Here is a 13,853-nt window from a genome sequence, read left to right on the forward strand (position 1 = left end):
TGCATAAATCACATTGACTTTCAATTGTAAAGTAGTTATTAGGTGAATTTTTTTTTTTATTTTCTTGCTTTTTTCTTTTCATACCTCTTTAGGTGCAGGTATTTGGATTATACTCAGCAGAAGAGTATCATGAAACATTTGACTGTCCTATTAAAGTAAGTGCTTGTTTTAATCTATAGTAATTGGGTTGTTACTGTCTTTAATAACAGAAAGGCTACATTGAAACGAAACAAGAGGGACGAATATTGCTTCTTTGTGATGTTATTCAAGGCACTAGAAAATAGTTACCTGTCTCTATATAAACACTTTTGATCTTGTTAGGTTGGAAGAAAGCTGATCCAGGTTTTGTAAGAAAAATTATTGAGTTTTTCAAATACGAAAGGCAAAGTGAAATTGAAATTGTCCTGTTTCAGCTGTTACCTGTCTCCACATATTTCTCTTTATAGTTCTCTGATATAAATTCTGAGGGTTATCCTAACTCTGAGGTCAATATTTTGTGACCAATTCATATCAGTTCCACCTATCCCATGGGAAAAAAATGAGCAGCAATGTTAGCATATGCTGTGTGAGGGTAAAACTTCAATTATACTCTGCTTAAATGGTCTTTTCAGGCTATTAAAAAGTACCTCTAATAGGCACAGAGGAAGATGTAAGGTCTTTTTTTTTTTTTTGCAAAAAGCAGCTTTTCTTGTTAGGGGAGATAGTGGTGTGTGCAAATTATTCCATTTGGGAAATGAAATGGGATCTTTCTGTTGCTGCTGCTCTTTTGAGAGGGTTGGGAGGGGGAGGAAAAAAAGAATAAGCTYGTTAAGTTTTCACACTCATGAGGTGCCGCCCAGTTGCCTCCCGCGCTGGGAGCCCTCGTGGCTGTTTTAGCTGTGTCCCCCATGCTCGACCTGTCACACGAAGCCCGTGGCTTCCGTGATTGTATCCTGATGAGCCCGGCTACGCAGGCAGGCGAGGCAGCAACTCCAAGCCGTTCGGCAGTGCCGCAGATCCTACGTGATCCGAGCGTGGGGCTACCGGGACACGTGTGTTCTGCGGGCGGCAGCAGGGACCATGTCCTGGAGCCGAGCTGGCCACCTGCGCCTCGGGCTGCCCGGCCCTCGTTCGGGTGCTTGCTGGGCTGTGTAGCACACCCCGAATGTCAGCTGCAGGTGTGGAGGCTTTTCTTTTTTTCTCTTTTGTTTTTTTAATGAGAAAAGGCAGCGGGACTGAAAAAAAAAAAAAAAGAAAAACAGAGACATCTGAAACAGTTTCTATTTTAGAGGCAGAATTTGGCTGTAATGTTTAATATTTGACAARGAGTTATCTAGTTTAAAAAAAAATCTAGTATCTGTCTCCTCCTTGCAATGTACATAATCCATAATCCTCTTCTTTTTCTTCCTCCCCACCCTGCCTCCTACTTTATACTCAGATTGTTGCTGTTCATCCTCAGTTTGTAAGATCTCACTTCAAGCAGTTTGTAACAGGAGGAAAAAAGGTAAGCGGTCGTACTCTAATGARCATAGGCTTTCTTTAACCAGCTTTTAAAAATAAATCGAAGGTTGAATCTTGGATTTTAACCTGTTAGGCAAAAATTGTTTTTTCTTCCCTTCAGTCTTCCCCTTTCTTGTCCTCCAGTTTGGGGCAGTTTGGTCCTGTAAATCTGCATTACGGTGTTCTGTTGGTGTAAGGTGAAATTTCTGGCTTCTGGAGTACTGACAAACTCAGACCCTGCAAGTATCTTGTACCACTTTTTTTTTCTGTTTTGACCTAAAACATACAAAATCGGATTTTGAAATCTTTCTTGAATTAATGGAGTTTTACTGCTGCCTTTCCTTATGAATTAAGGATGATCAGTGCTCACTCGTAGACTCATCACACTGAACGTGCTGGATCTCCCTTCCCGACATGTAAGAAATACTGACTTCTAGTGCTGAGTACAAATTAATTCTCATTAACAGTTCCATATATTTTGAAGAATAGCCTTTTTCAAGCTAGTGGGTGTGTGTTTGACAGCTTTTGCTGGCTGGACAGAGTTGGTGTTGTSCTTAAAATAATGCAGAGTCAGTGTACACCTTTCTCAGCCACGAGTTTATGAAGCTTTTCAGTACTGATAAAAGTGGCAGGGAAAGAGAGAGGCAGGGAATTAATAGGAGAGGGCTCCGTCAGGTGGTAGAAAAACTTGGATTCACCTGATGCTGAACAGAGAAAAGCATCAGGGAGTTAACACATTCTCTTTGGTTATCTTTGATTACTTGACAGGTTGTTTTATATTCTGTCCTCTGGGGAATGTATACTGACTCTTAATGCTTTCCTTTTTTTTTTTTTTTTTTTTTTTTTTTTTTTAAACTTTCCACTTCAGGAAAACTTTAATTGACATCTTAACATAAGGTTTTTAGCATTGAAATAAGTCCCTTGACACCTGTAACTTGATTTTATTGATGCATAAAACCAACAAACAAAACCTCTCGGCTTCTTGTATAAGCCCTTCCTCTTCTGCCTTTCTACCAAAAAAAAAAAAGTAAAAAAAAGCTATATGACAATAAAATGCTCTGTGAAAATTAAGAAAGCTATAGCATCTGTTTATTTATCTCAGGTATTTTTTTCTGAGGGGAAAAAAAAAGTCTTGAAAAAAAAACCCTGCTTTTTATTCATCTCGTCTTAAATATAAAGCCAAAGAGTGGAGGCAGCAGGGAACGGAACAGTCCACGAGAAGCCAAGAGGACCTGAAGGCTCAGCCCCTTCACCCTGCGGTTCGCGTGGTTGTAAAACAAATCATGGTAAAACAAATCACAGAACCCAAGCCACACATGCACACAGAAAGCAAGAACGCCCACCACACACCAACCTTAATAGCATTTTGTCTCATCTCAATAGAGTACTTAAAAGATCTGCCTAAATATTAATTTTATAGCGACATTATAGCCTGAATAGGTTCCTTTAACATTAATACCTTCATGAATTGTGTCTGTAACTGTAAATTAGCACCTGGGCAGGCTTTTTGAGGAAGAACAGTTCCTCATAACTGAGAGGCAGGGGGACACACTAACCAATGTGCTTCAGAGAYGTGTGGTAGGGGCTCTCATTCCCAGCACTGGCCAATTATTTGGAACRTACTTGAATTTTTTTATGATGTTGAGATTTAGCAGGTCCCAGAAATGCTGCCTGATCTAAAGTTGACTTAAGAACAGTGATTCCTGGGGGGAAATGTTTAGATCATTGCAGACAGTTGGAAGCTAAACTGCTGATATGTTGAACTTTGCATGTTTATATATTTACCTAAAGAGGCTTTTGCTAGAGTCCTTCAAGAAGTTTGTGTTATAACTAATTAACTAATTTAAAATGTTTTCTTGTTAAAACTTTTCAAGTAAAGAACTTAAACTTGGGGTGTTACTKAGCTTTCTATTATTGTATTTAAATGCTTTTCCTGCCTTTTTTTTTTCCATCAATGCCATCCATTTCCCTAATTGATATTTCTATAATGCCATCAATCGATGAGCATTATGTGTGCCTAGAAAAACAGGCAAAACCATTGCAGAAGTGTTGCCATGAGCGCAGTGGGACGCAGTAGATGCCATACTAACCACCCCCCCACCCCTTATCTCAGCAATTAACCGCAGCACCATTGGGGTGACTTGGCAGATGATGGTAACCCTGCAAAAATAATACTTTATATTGTAAATAACAGGGCATTCCTGTCCAGAGCAGACAGCAGAGCTTCAAAGCAAGGGAAAAGACAAATACTGTGCTATTGAAGATCATAACCTTCTACCTTTTAAAAAAGGGTCTAATCTTAAAAAATAGCAGGGTAAAAGCTAGCTAAATGAGGGTGGTAAAGCTACAATAAAGGTGTTCTTTACTTAACCCTTAGAATCCTGGTCTTTCCAAACATATCAGCTACATGAGTGTTATTGCACAGTGCAAGTGACTGTCACATTCAGAGGGTTAAAGAGGTAGAACCAACCAAGAGGGAGACTGAAGGAGATYGAAGTTCCAAAATCAAGGTATTGGTTACTGCATCGTACATAAAGATAGCTTGGGAGAGCAGGTTCCTCTGCAGGCAGAGGCATCAATGAGGCTTCTGTTTCATGTTTTGATTAACATCAAGAACCAGACATGAGTGCTTTTGTAGTGGTATTTGTGGGAGGCTGAATCTTCTGGAGCAATTGAGTCACCTGCTGAATGTACCTTAATTAGGAGGGGGTTGTGTGTGTGTGTCTGGGGGCGCTTCTGCCAGGACTGGAATTCAGGAAGTGAGTCTGAAGCTGGATTTAGAGCAGAATATTCATCTCTTACAGGCTGGGGCTTCTACTTTGCTTAAAGCATGTATTCTCCATAATTGTTGATTTGACTATCCAATTTGAAACCTTTTTAATAAGCTGTATTTAAGGGTTAAGGAGCTGAGATAGATATGAAAAAAATTGACCCGTGTCTGTGAGCAGTCACATATGTATCTATATACATATATGTGCATGATACAGTGTATAATACTTTATATAAAATATCATTATAAGAATACATATAGAGAGAATAGGTCTGTATTTCTGGAGAAGATACACTATGAGAACCAGTTTCCAAATGCAGGTGGGTGTACCTCAACACGTTTGTTGTTCCCATTTGTCCTCCCAGAATTAGTATCTGAGCATGTAGATATCCATGTTTCAACATTACACTTCCCTGCTTGTGTGTTATAAAAGACAAAAGAATTTAAGGTTGTCTGGGGCAGTCTTATTATTTAAATCTAAAATAAAATTTMATTGTTGAAATCCTGTGTGGGACTCGCAGTGTGCTCTGCCTGAGACACAAAAGAAGATATTCTAAATTCCTTTCCACTCCAAGTAGAGCAACTTCATATGCACTGAAAGAAGAGCGACCCTGAACCACACACAAGCACTTGTGGAACTGCAGCTGCTGCCATGGGCAGTGGAATTTCTATGTTAAAGTCAAGTCTACCAGGGAATGTATCTGGGTTTATGTGTGAGACATTTTTGTGTTTTTTTTTTCTTTTAATTGTCTGCTTTTTAGTGTCAGCAGATGCACTTTGCTTTGTGAGTAAGTAGATGACCTTTACCTCTGAACCCTATGATATGTACTTCRTAATAACTGGTTGGACCACTTTGACAAATTATTAAATTGTCAGGATGCTGTTTGCAGCACAGTCCATTTTTAGAAAGCAGATAGTCAGCTGTTTGGCATTACGTTGGGTAGAAGAGTACCAGACAGGAAAGGCAGATTGCTTTGTAAGCTATAAAATGTCACTCAGTAAATACTCAAAGGTCCGGTTTAAGTGAGGAAAGAGTAAATAGTAAGGCAATTTGTGTCCATGCATTGGATAATTTACCATAAACAGGAAACAAACTGGAGCAGCAAGCAAGCCACACTAGTACGGGGCTCCGATTTGCTCCTTGTGATGTATGGATATAGCCTGTGTTATTCAACAAATGAGACTTTGATCTATAGTCATGTTCTTGGCTTAATAAGCAGATGTTTGAGTGTTTAACAGATGTGCACTTTATTCTGAAAAGTAAAAAACATTCTCCCTGTACTGTAAGAGACAGATTTCTTTGGTAAAGACACAATGAATTGTGCTCCTGTGTGAATATAGTCTGTGGTTGGATGTTTTGCAGGAGTCTAGTGGAAAACTTTTTTCATGTCTGAGGTGGCAAACAAAGAGGTTCAAAGTATAAGAAATGTGTGAGCRTTTGTATCTCTGCCTGTAGGACTTGCTTTCCAAGCCCCAGCTTGATCTCCTTAGACTTCTGTTGCTGCCCCTCTTTTCCTCCCTTCCTTCTCTCCTTAAACCACAGAGCTTCGTGCCAGAAACACCTCACCARTATTTTGGTTGCTCACCAGCAGGCCCACGGTTGGGCCTGCCTCGTTTGAGCTCATCCAGGCCAGCCCTATCCAAACACAAGTAGTGATTTTGCTTCTCACTATGAATTTTCCTACAAATGCAGAATCAGTAAGTCTTCACATGGCGTGTTCCTCTGGGTTGCTCTCAGTTGCCTGTTAATCTTGGCTGTGCCGGGAAACAGGGCTGGGTTTATTGTTAAAGCAGCATGTGCCTGTGCCGGTCGCTTGCAGCCACCACAGTAATGGGTTAGCTCTTGGTGATTCTGCCTCGCTGAGCAGAGGGGTTTGGCAAACCAGGTGCCAAAACAGGCACCACAGGTAGCCACATCTCTGCACTTAGGCAAAAAAAGAATAGGACAAGAATAAATCCAGTGAGGTTGTGCCTAGTTGRGTTTGGCTGAAACTAGCATGACAGTGCTGCAACAGGGAAAGAAAGGGTGGCTCTACAATTACAAATGTCAGTTTCTATCTTTTTCTTTGTGTTAATTCTTACAGGATTCCTAGATCTTTACAAACAAGGTGCAATATTAAAACAAAGGAATTGCGGGAAGTGATACACACRGGGAATGTTTTACACGCATGATGCTGTGCATGGTAGTTCATTAAAGGCATGTTTCCTTCAAAAGTTCAGGCTGTGTGAGAATTATTTCAGTGTTTTAACAGGGCATTTGAAGGCGAGGTGAAAATTCATTTGAATTATTTCATCCTGTTGTCACTACCTATTGCCTCTTTGTTCAGTGGATTGGGATTTCCTATGCGTAGTTTAAAGACTGGGATTACATGTGATTAGTGTTAATGCTAATTGCATGACAAGCTCCATTAAACCCAAGCACTGGTCTGCTCTCTGTATTGGACTCACTCTGCAAATAGTGTTGTGAGCTCTGTCTGAGGATGCTTAGCTATTGGGAGTGAAAGTTACTTAGTGATATTTCACTCAGTGAATTAAATCAACTTGTTCTTTAAATAAAAAATTGTCCCACACCCAGCTTATGTCTTCTATTTCAAGATTGTATTTTGTATTTTCTTGTATCTGCTCTTTTAATGATCCAGCTTTTGAGCATAAGCAGATATGAAGGCCTCCCAAATAATTTAAGAGTAAGCTATTGGGAGACTGCAGTGTACGATCAAGTACTGTGGGTGGGTTGCCTTCAAATCAAAGTTCAATTTGTTATTGTAGCTGTGCTACGTGCAAGAGGTGCTGGAAGTGTGCTTTAAGTGCTACTGTGTTTCAGCAAAGAACTCGACAGATTTGCCGGAGGATATCGAAAAGAAGATGATGCCGACTGTATTGCAGAGAATGCAGGAAACTCATTTTGTGGCTGCCGTTGAAATATAAGTACTGTGAATGCTGACTGCCAAAATATGGGATTTATGGCAAATCAAGCCCTAAAATATTTTTCCCATACCAAAAGGAGAGGGAGGTGGGAAGAGGAGTCCCTCCAGAAACAGTGGGGCTTTTTGTTATGTGTCCAGCTTCTGGTGAAGTTTTAAATGGCTTTCTGGTGCGATAAACATTTCAATATGAAGACAGAGTGGAAGACTGAGAAATAAGTTAGGCTGAGTCTTTTGAGCGAAATGCATCCAGCGGGCAGCAGCTTTGAAACACATGCTGAGGTTCTGTGTTTGCTAATTCAGGCTCCAAGTGTCAGCTGCTGTAAGAAATAAATAAATTACACTGTATATCAGAAAAAAAATACAGGTAATTCCATTGCAGATAAATTAGTAAAGTGCTTCCTGATCTTTCTAATAGTTTTTAATGAAACCATAGTTTTGAATGCAAGGCAGATTTGGCTTCCTTGCTGCACTTCTTGTTTTAAAATGGGGCACTAGGGCATGCTCCGGTGAGCCCCGTTTGCTCCCCATCTTTGCTGCAAACAACATCGGACTGCAGTCAGCTACTGCCTTCCTTGGAGAGGTGAATTAAGCAGGTTCTTATGGTTGAGCGTAGACTAGGGCAGGATTTCCCCCCTTCCTGCCAGGTCTTTCTCAGGTCATTTATTTTTTTCTTTGCAGTTTCTTAGCGGGGTAGAGATGCATGAAAACGTAATGCTCACAAAGCATGAGAGCCACCAGAGTGGCCGCAGAGAGTCATTCCAYGCTCACTCTGAGACTTGTGTGTAATCAACTTAGAGCAGAATGCAGTAATAAGCAGAAAAGGGTCAAATTGCAGTTGATATGAACAAGGGCGGCCTGCTTTGCCTTTTACCTCATGCACATTTAGCAGCCTTGTGCAGTGTGTCCGGATGAAAATAGCCCGGGCCTGTTGCCGCTTGCCTTGGAGCGTATCCCGTAGGAGGTGGYGAAAAACTACCCTGTTTCCCCTCATGTGAATGGGGTACAGGAGGGTGTTGTGAGGGGAACCGGGTCGTTTTGATGGTGTGAAGGAGGCTGGATGTCCGTAAGCAAGAAATTTGTGCTCCTGATGAACCCTCCTGGACAGCAACCAGCTTAAACTTTGAGGGAAAATATTTGTCCTTTGGTGCCATCTTGCGGCTTTAGCATAGAGAAGCAGACTGAGAAATTGTTTTGTTTTGTTCTTTTTCTTTCTTTTTTTTTTTTAAAGTATTTCATTAAAATAGTATTTTAAATAATTAGCTTTTTATTGTATGAAGTCTTTATACAAATATGGAGTGGCGGTTTGGGGGGAAGCCACACATAGGCACGTGCAACAGGATCTTAGATGTGAAATGTTATGTGTATTCATAAACAGTAATTCAGTGTAGGTCTTCATTTAGTGAGGGCCTCAGTGGTCAGTAATTTATGTGTCTCAGTGGCCCTGTGCAGTCCTGTGGGGCGAGATGCAGGCGAGCTCGTGCGCGTGTGTCTGTGCTCAGGGCTGCCGGGGCTGGCGCCTCCAGGCACAACCTTCACAGATGCTTCAGCTCCTTACCTTGAGGAATCCCTCCCAAGTGCTGCCCCCAGCATTGCTCCGAGGGCCGTGTTACAATCCCATTAAATAACTTTCGGGAGTCATAAAGCAATGGGTAAAGGAGTTGGACTGCCATGGAAGCTGCAGACAGCTGGATTCGTTTCTTTGCTGTTGCAATGCATTTCATGGTATCCTGTGGTTTTAGATATTCTAAAATATTTTAAAATCCCCATCTGCAGAATGCAGGACTCCCAAGGATAACGGTTTTACAARCAGGAGCTGTTGTAGTGCAGTGCAGTCTGCATGCCGTGTATTTCTATATAGGGACCAAACCAAAAGCTTGCAGTTCTTAGGCAATTTTGTGTGACAACCCTCAGACATGTGGGGTTCAGATTTTCTATCTCCTGTTTTATGGAGGGAGGAAAGATCCCATCAGTAAATCAGTGCGTCCACTCATTGGTGGGAGACAGTCCACTTTCTCTATCAGCGTTCTTACATAACTGTTGTCACTAGCTCTGTATGTTTAGGTTCTTAAGTTCCTTTATCTCTGTGTCCTTAAAGTGCGAATTAGCTGTACTTAACCTTCTTTTGAAAAGCTCTATAGCAGGACTCCTTATTATTAATAAAGCAACTGGAATTCTGTGATAAAGAAAGTTCTCGTTGTAAGTGTCCTATGTGAAAATGCTTTGTTTTGTTTGTGTTTTTTTCTGTTCTTGAACCAGAGAAGAATAAGAGCAAAAAATCCCTCCAGTTTTTACATACAGTGTTGCATTACAGAAATGTTTCTTGTTGCACTTTCTTATAGTTGCTGTTGTATGAGAGAGGTTGGATGAACAGATGGAAGCCCTCRGTTTTACATGAAGGAGAGGGAAACATAAGAAATGTAAAATGGAGAGGACACTTAATTGCTTGGGCCAATAATATGGTAAGTATTTGTCACTAGTAAATGAAACAAAAGTTGTGCTACAGTGGTATTTGTAAGTGCTTCAAATTAGTACAAAATCTCCACATACTCCTTTAAAAATGATGCATTTGAGGATTCTACTAAGTATGGCATTGAAGGAAAGTGTTTTAGATGTTTTCTTCACAGATAACCCTGCTGCTGGCATTTCCTGCTGGCTGTTCTGTGTTCTTGATATGACTGCATGCTTCTCAAGAAATTTATGAGAAGGAGCTGCACAGTTAACCATTAGGAATGGTTGCCACTCTATGCTGTCGTAAGGCAGATTTTTCACCACTGAGGCAAGCTGCCTGAGGAAGTCATGTTTACGTGAACTCTTCATAAACCAAAAAATTTTGTATTGAAGCAATATTATTGCATGTATTTCTAAAGTAACAGGCCAAAGAAAATCGTAGTTATTACTGTTTATTCGAGTGGGCCACTGGAAAAGACTTTGGAGAAACTATACCCTTTTTGCTGTAGGTATTATTCATATCTCAAAGGGCACCACATCATCATGCTGAGTATTGTATTGCACCTGTGACCATATATCTTATAGATATGTCAGTGCCTGTGTTTATAAGTTCAGCAGTGAGGGATACATTTCAAGTATGTAACATGTCTAAATTCCGGAGTTTTATTTTCAAATGTGACTAAGGATGTTTCTGAAAGCACAACGTGTCCTTTTGGTTTGTTTCGCCTGGAGGGTGGTTCTCCTCCTAAAGGGAAGCATTTATAAAAATATTTTTAAGCAATTGTTCTTTTATTTCCTTTAAAAACAGTTTTGTGTGCAATTGTTAGAGGTGGTTGTGCTCCTCTTTAACCACTTGATCATCACAGGGATAACTCTTTTGAGGGTTTGTTCTTTTAAGAGTCATACAATTAAAATATATATTCTAGGTGAATCTGCTGGGAATAGACAGGACAGTTGAGGAGAGCTATCTCTGGAGATGACGTGCCACATCAAAACACAGCATACTAATAAAATGTTGAGAACCATCTGTCAGAGACAAAAAGCCATGGTCAGGGCCTATCCTTCAATGAAAAATGAAGTGACACTTGCCCTCCAAAAGATTAATATATTTGGTTATTGGGCTTTCCCTTCCCCCCACCTTTAGCTTTTTAAATTTTTCTCCTTCCTCCTGCAAGATTGAGGGAGGGTTATTGCTTTCTTTTTTTCTCTCTCTCCCTCCCCCTAAGTCATTCAGAGAAAATCATATATAGCCTTGCTACATAATGTACTTGGCATTTAGCTGACTAATTTTTACGTTATTTGGTTTGCTTGGCCTTTTTTTTTTTTTTTTTTTTTTTTTTTTTTTTTTTTTTTTTTTTTGTCACTCTGTGTGAGCTCATTAGACCTTGGATATTCTGAGATGTGCTCTGGGTTATATAGGCAAGGCCTAATTCTGCTGTTGCGTGCTCATATAGCACACATCTGTTGCTGTGCCCTCTTCTCCTTCATCCTTGGCCAAGAGTGAGAATTAGTCTGTGAATTTTACAAGACTGAGGGTCCTGGGAGCCAAATCCTTAAAGGTGTCAGGCTGCCTGTCTCACAATGAAATAACAGGATTTTGGCTTCCTAATGAAAGGAAGRTGATTCTGGAAGTCTTTTTGGTTCTCGATGGGAATAAGATACCTCAGCTGTAGTGGATTCTACGCTGCTGTGTTGGGATGCTTTGAAAGTTAGCTAGCCTACCTAATGTGGCATTTGCTGCCCTGCCAAAAAACAGAATGTGTCATTTTTACCTGAAAATTGTGATTGTAGATCAGTAAAAGACAACTTCATCAAATTGCAGATCAAACAAGACTGCACACTTCATCAAATGTCTTTAAAGACAAAGATACTGAAGAAGCCCCTGCCCATCTCCAGCCGCGTGTTCCTGCCCACCCTCAGGGCACTTACTGCTCCTTGTGATACAGGTTAAAAAAAACCCCAAAAGTCTGGACCATGACCTCTACCTTTGGACTTGTTGACTTATGAASAGTTGAATCAGTAGAGCTGAGGACCTGGAAACCTGCAGTGAGGGGGAACAGAAACGGACAGGGGAATCTCTTAAATCAATTTTGTCACTGGAGAAATCATAACATGGAATGGCATCCCGGACACTGACCTTTCAAGGTCCCTTCCATCTGCTTTTCTGCGATCATGAGAGCTGTTTTTTTCTGCTCAGTGAAAAGGAAATATTAAAGGAAATATCTAGCAAAGAGCATCATTTTATTTAGGGAACTTCTGTGTTTAAATCACTAAGAAACGAGTCATTACTTAGCATGAAATTAATCTCCATTTTGTTACTGGAAAGGTTACAGCTCACCTTTTCTAAATAACATGGAAAATCTGATTAATGACTCATTTATTTTTTTTTTAGAAATGACTTTAATCTTCCTGTCTGTAAACCTTTTTGTTTGTTTTTGGTTTTTGTTTTGCTCATTCAGGAGCTTTCCTGGAGAGTCAGTGAAAAATCACAGCAAAGAAAACCAGGTGTCATTTAAGTACGATTGTTTCTGTTATATTGTAAGAGTAGAAGTGCATTTTAGGTGAAGAGCAGGTTGGCTTCTTTCGTGCTACTGAGTTGCTACTTCCTCTCTTCTTTTTCCAAGGTGGAAATTTCTGCTTACCTGTAGGGAACTATTTTGGAAGAGCTGAGATTTTCTTGTTGCTGTTTYCTCAGTAGTAGCACCAGCCCAACATGCTGGACAGAGTCGTGACTACAGTTCGTAATCTGTCTGATAACCTTGTTATCTTTTTATTTTGCATGCCAATTCAAAATATCTAACATTTCCTCTCTGTTTCTTTTGCCACCTCCTGTGAGGGGATTGCTCTCTGTTAAAACTGCGATCCTCCTTGGTGCAGACCTGCCCTGAACCTTGTGCCATAAACGGCGTCACCGTCTTACTGTACAGAATAATCTGGGATGTGGTGGGTAGGAGTTTGTCAGACTAAATAAATTTCTCTTTTATTTAAACTTCCAGGGCGTGAAGATACTTGACATGATCTCCAAGCAAAGAATTACCAATGTGCCTCGAGACGACATAAGCCTTCGCCCAGATATGTATCCCTGCAGCCTTTGCTGGAAGGATAATTTAACGCTGATTATTGGCTGGGGAAATTCAGTAAAGGTACAATTACCTGTCTTTGTAATAAATGCTTGCTGTTATCACAGAGAAACAGAGGATTATTTCTGAAAAGSAAAGACAATCGAAAAGAATAGAATTTGGTTTGACTCCAGTGTGCAGGACTCCTGCTGCCATAGAAATGTCATTGGAGTGACCCTCGCGAGGAGGAGGAGGAGTGATAGACACCCAGCGGTCAGACAGTTTTCTGTGTGTGAGCACACAGTGAGTGCAGTCCTCAGGGACACTTCCCTGTGCCTTGGAGAGATTTCCTCTTTTGAAAGCTTTTTAGAGAGCTGTTGTGAATTCATTGCTTTTGATTAGCTTTAAGGAAGAAGAATTTGCCAGAGTTTTTTTGTTTTGTTTTGTTTTGGAGGGGTTTGTTTAGTGGTGGAGGGGGCTGTGACTGATGAAGCAGCCMTAAAATTTCAGTCAACCATGGTAAAAATGGGACAGGGAGAACACTGTTGGGGAGACAGATTGAGGTTTGCTTTACTTTCAGCAGGAAACTGGCATTTCAAACTTGTTCTCTACAGACTGTTTGTATGATTTGCTCAGTCTAACACCTGACATGGGTTTACTTACAAGCCTGTTASGTGCTTTCTAATAACAGATTGCTACATCATTGCACAGTGGGAAATTAAAAGTACTTGTTAGCAGTAGATGGAAAGGGAGGATAAAGTGAGGTAGGTGAAGCATAAAAAGCTTTTGCAGCATTAAGCTTTGAATTTTACAAATCAGCAGGCTTGTCTGAGTTTGGCATCTGTCTTCCCTGTGTTTTTGCTTGCTTTACAACACTTGGGTATTTGCATTTCTTTAAATATACATGTTCTCTTCCTCTTATTGTGAGATGCAATAGCATATTCTTACTGAAATAGTAAGGTAATGAGATACTTAGTATGAGAAGACAGGAAAATCAAACTGATGTGTACTGCACTCATATAGTGTAAAGAAGTAATATTGAGCAACTGCTTTTAGAATTTTMTCCTGTGGTCCCTTTTCCTCCTTCTTTCCTAACATATTTATAGGGCTATGTGCTACAGTCACAACTTTCCTCWCTTGTTTTCTTCTTCACTGATGCATTGCTGTCATCTT

The 13,853-nt window shown here is 40.3% G+C and overlaps 1 protein-coding gene across 1 annotated transcript in view; it reads left to right on the top strand.

Moving 5' to 3' along the window:
• The window catches only part of VPS41 (VPS41, HOPS complex subunit), an 87,894-nt gene that overhangs the window by 35,411 nt on the left and 38,630 nt on the right, over positions 1–13,853 (top strand). The window contains exons 5-8 of the mRNA XM_026034982.1: positions 93–155; positions 1,418–1,483; positions 9,513–9,632; positions 12,618–12,764. Of these exons, the coding sequence (XP_025890767.1) occupies positions 93–155; positions 1,418–1,483; positions 9,513–9,632; positions 12,618–12,764 (396 nt within the window). The remainder of the gene's footprint in view (positions 1–92; positions 156–1,417; positions 1,484–9,512; positions 9,633–12,617; positions 12,765–13,853) is intronic.

Source organism: Nothoprocta perdicaria, unplaced genomic scaffold, assembly GCF_003342845.1.
Source record: "Nothoprocta perdicaria isolate Ctin4 unplaced genomic scaffold, notPer1 scaffold_154, whole genome shotgun sequence".
Classification (NCBI taxonomy): Eukaryota; Metazoa; Chordata; class Aves; order Tinamiformes; family Tinamidae; genus Nothoprocta; species Nothoprocta perdicaria.